At 38.3% G+C, this 3,805-nt stretch overlaps 1 protein-coding gene across 1 annotated transcript in view; it reads right to left on the bottom strand.

Annotated features, from left to right (window-relative positions):
* Window positions 1–296: 296 nt before the first annotated feature.
* Window positions 297–3,805, bottom strand: part of edn3b (endothelin 3b) — a 6,137-nt gene continuing 2,628 nt past the window's right edge. The window contains exons 3-4 of the mRNA XM_046056733.1: window positions 2,863–3,021; window positions 297–1,424 (exon numbers count right to left, since the gene is read on the bottom strand). Coding sequence (XP_045912689.1) covers window positions 1,370–1,424; window positions 2,863–3,021 — 214 coding nt within the window. The 3' untranslated portion in view covers window positions 297–1,369. The remainder of the gene's footprint in view (window positions 1,425–2,862; window positions 3,022–3,805) is intronic.

Here is a 3,805-nt window from a genome sequence, read left to right on the forward strand (position 1 = left end):
AGTCTAATGGATTTCCTTATTTACTATTTGATTTGGTAGCTAATAATGGTTTCTGTTCGCCCTTTAATACAATTTGCAGGTACACCATGCATTTTAAATAATTATTTGATCATAAATTATTAATTATTTTCAGCGGGTGGCACATTTCACGTGCTCCGGTACATATTAATTTACAAATTAAGCACTGCTCCTATTTGTGGCAACAAGATTCAACAAACTACAGGGCCCATGAGGGCCATACCACACAGTGCAACAGTGTGGTTCATTCATGTGTTTTTAATAGGCTTTGGATAACAATGGAAAACAATGACAGAGGGGAAGACGATATCACAAGATCAGGTGTTATCAACACAGGCAATACTTGTTAGTGGAATTAATTCATTGCTGGTTCTGGTCTTTTTCATGGGATTTGTTGACAATGAGAAAAATATAGAATAAGGTCAAACTTACTCTTCGCTCCTATCAATTAATGAGAACAAAAAGTTTCCCTTTGTTGTTATTAGCTCCACTGGAGCATGTGGACTAATTAGGTTCAACAATGGATGATTCATTATAAAATTCACTCCAGCTAAAGCCGTCATAAAGTTTGTACAGAGTCAATGTTAGCCAATGGCGTTGAAATAAAAGCACAATGGATATAACTGATCAGTTGCAAAGAGCACAAATAATCTTACTGAAAACACGTGAAATGAGCAAAATATGCAAACCGTCAGGGTGTGAATGCTTTCCAGAGTGACTTTAAATATTCTCATATTCCAAAGCCCAGTGATATGCCCCATAACACAGGAAGTCAAAAGCTTTCCCCATTTTTGTTGGCATGTTTTGATATTTTTAAAAGCAAGATATCATAATATTATGCCTCGCTCCTACTTTCTGTGACTCCTCATGGCACTTTTTGCTTTCCAATATTTTTGTAGAAATGTCTTTGTTGTCCCTCATATCATATACTGATACAAGCTGATCCCATTGTTGAAATGGATAGTCAAGTGTAGTCCACAACACTCTGTTACCAGGTGTGAATACAAAGGGTTTTTCTGATCAAGCTTGACAGAAGCAAGGTCATTGGCTATTATGTTATGGTGAAAGTAATCCTCATGCTGCTATTAAGGGGGAATAAAAAGGGGATAGCCTCCAGGGATCTGTATCGAATTTGCTGAAGAGTTCTTGAAACCACTCGGCCTGATGGAACTTGCTCCAAGAGTTACGATGCTGAGGAATGTCGGCAGTGTCAAACTCCAAAGCTCTTTCTCCTTGAATGTGAGCGTACCTGTGGAGGCAAGAGTGCCAAACGGAGAGTGAAGGGGCTGTAGAGGAGGGAAGGGTCCATGCCCCCGAAGAGAAGAACAGAACACGGAGACGGGTCAAACGGTCATCCAGGACCAGGGACTCTGTGGAGACTCCGGATTGGCACTGTCTGCAGGAGGCTTTGAAGAGAACATATTACATTAAATCTGTAATATTAAAGGGCTAATCCAGTGATTGAATAGTGCATGTCCATAAACATGGGGGAATCACAAGGGACAGATTCATAAAAGACTGGTCAAAATTAAAGCGGCAGCCGATATATCCTGACTTTCTTGTCCCTAGTATGTGTCAAGCATCGAAAACACTTAGTCCTATATTTCCCATAATGCAACATGTGTTGTAAATGCTCCTAATTAGACCCTTTCTGCCTGATAAATACCCATGAATTTCCAAACTCCACAGGCAGAGATTTTAACACAGGTTTTCAACTGCTATGGTACTTCAGTAACATTTTCCTCTTTCTTCAGATCTACGTATTAACTGGAAGAAGAAAGAATGCTGAGTGGGGGTCCTAGCACAACTTCATCTACTTGTAAAGTGCATGTCTTGAAGTATCAAAGCTCCAAAAACACTTGGGATATTGGAAACAACATTATTGTTAAAGAAATGCATCCAAATATATACGGGAACAAAAGACACCTAACAGATTTATGGTTTGCCCTGGCTCTCTTCACCCCCATGGCTCTGTCTGATAGGTTTAATGCGTCTTTTTCTGAACAAATGTCCAATTTTATAATTACTTGATATGATATATCTTAGGCAAAAGGAGAATAATTTGGCCACATTTGGAAATTTGTCTATTCCTCTGAGTACAAGAGAGATATGTCTTTCAAGTATATTTCCATGCCAGAAAAATAATGATTGCATAAACAATTTCAAGCTTATCTGATTAATTGCGGTATGTGTTCTAATATGTTGTTGCTATACTGTATGGCATTTTCAAGTGGAGTCTATGAGAGGTGAGTAATAGCATGCAGGCAATGACGTGGCATTTTGAACCAGACTAACAAGCAAAATGTTGAAAAGTTTCCAAACTATTTTTTGTTTATTTGAAGTGAGACTATGTCTTTGAATGGAAGATGGAAGAGACATCTGATTCAGACCTCAATACACCTCATACATTGTTTTTCTTAATTCATTTGTGTGGATATGCTATTCAGTGAAATTATATTTGTCAAAACATTTTGTACAACACCAAACATGGTTTTCCATGACAGTGGTTGCCACAACTGTCGAATTTACTAGAATATTACCAACAACTTTATTCCATATTCATACATAATATTAAACAAACTGAAAATGTGTTCTGTTATTTGACACGAGAGTACTCAAATACCCTTAGCTAGCACCTTATGATAGAGCAAAGCAATGAAAAACAAACTGTCCTAAACTGTCCATGCTTTGTTTACTATTAGAGGCCTTTTTATCTGCTCCAGGTCAGGCACTCAATTCTTTATTTCACTCATATCACCTATAATTAGCTTAATGTGTTGATGTAAATTTCCCTAATGTGAACAGTCCAATGAATGTCATTTTTACAGAAAAAATCATACCGACCTTGACAGACAAAAAGCATGGCACTCAGGGTCTGAATCAAGCACAAAACAAACGCAGCGCTGAGTCTTCGCCCCCTCACGTTCAGCTACTTGTCTACCAGCATCACGTCTGATTCGCTGAGGTCCGGTGTAGCTCGACATTCCATAGGGCACTGTCCGTCTGAGAAAAGAGGCCAACTTTTTTAGCGATAATAAAAATGTGAAATAAATCACATTCTTAGGGACACAGGAAAAAAAGATATATTCTACTAGCCTTCAGGCCAGCAGTCATATACTAATTTTTCATACCATAGAGGTATCTGACTAGATCACATGTTATAGATTTCAGTGGAAAGCATGCACACGCAGAGGAAGCAATACATACTTCACAATCTGTGCACATTACATTAGCTTACAATACGATGACTGTAAAGTTGCCCCTTCAACGTCATATGAATGATCAGTGTTAAAGCTTGTATAGAAACAGTCGATTTTTCACTCTATCTGCGTCGTGTTTTTCCCACTGATGAAATGTTTTGTGAATTGGTAATTGAAAAACAAAGGCAGCCAGAAAGGTCAGCAAAGGTGAATATGGTTTACTTGACTGTGGACCCTAATCCTTACATTTGGATAACACTGATTCTTCTCTTTGTTTTCTCATTCTTTCCACTCACTCTGTTTTTAAATATCTGTGGATGTGTTTAGGAACTATAAAGTCTTAATGAGCAAAGAGGACGGGGGTCTTTGTTCTAAAATCAATTTGAGCGTCCCAGCAGAAATTGTACACAGCCGTGAGGAAGGCCTGCCATCTATCACTATCCATTTAGTCTGTTTTCATAAGACATTTGAAATAAAAGATCCATGGACTGTACATATGTAAATAGCTTTCCCCAGTAGATTAGTCAGATTTTGTCAGACTGCCTGCTGCCTAGCTAATTAGATACCTGTAGGGAGACTCTAGTGTA

Source organism: Micropterus dolomieu, linkage group LG08 (assembly GCF_021292245.1).
Source record: "Micropterus dolomieu isolate WLL.071019.BEF.003 ecotype Adirondacks linkage group LG08, ASM2129224v1, whole genome shotgun sequence".
In the NCBI taxonomy this organism is placed as follows: domain Eukaryota; kingdom Metazoa; phylum Chordata; class Actinopteri; order Centrarchiformes; family Centrarchidae; genus Micropterus; species Micropterus dolomieu.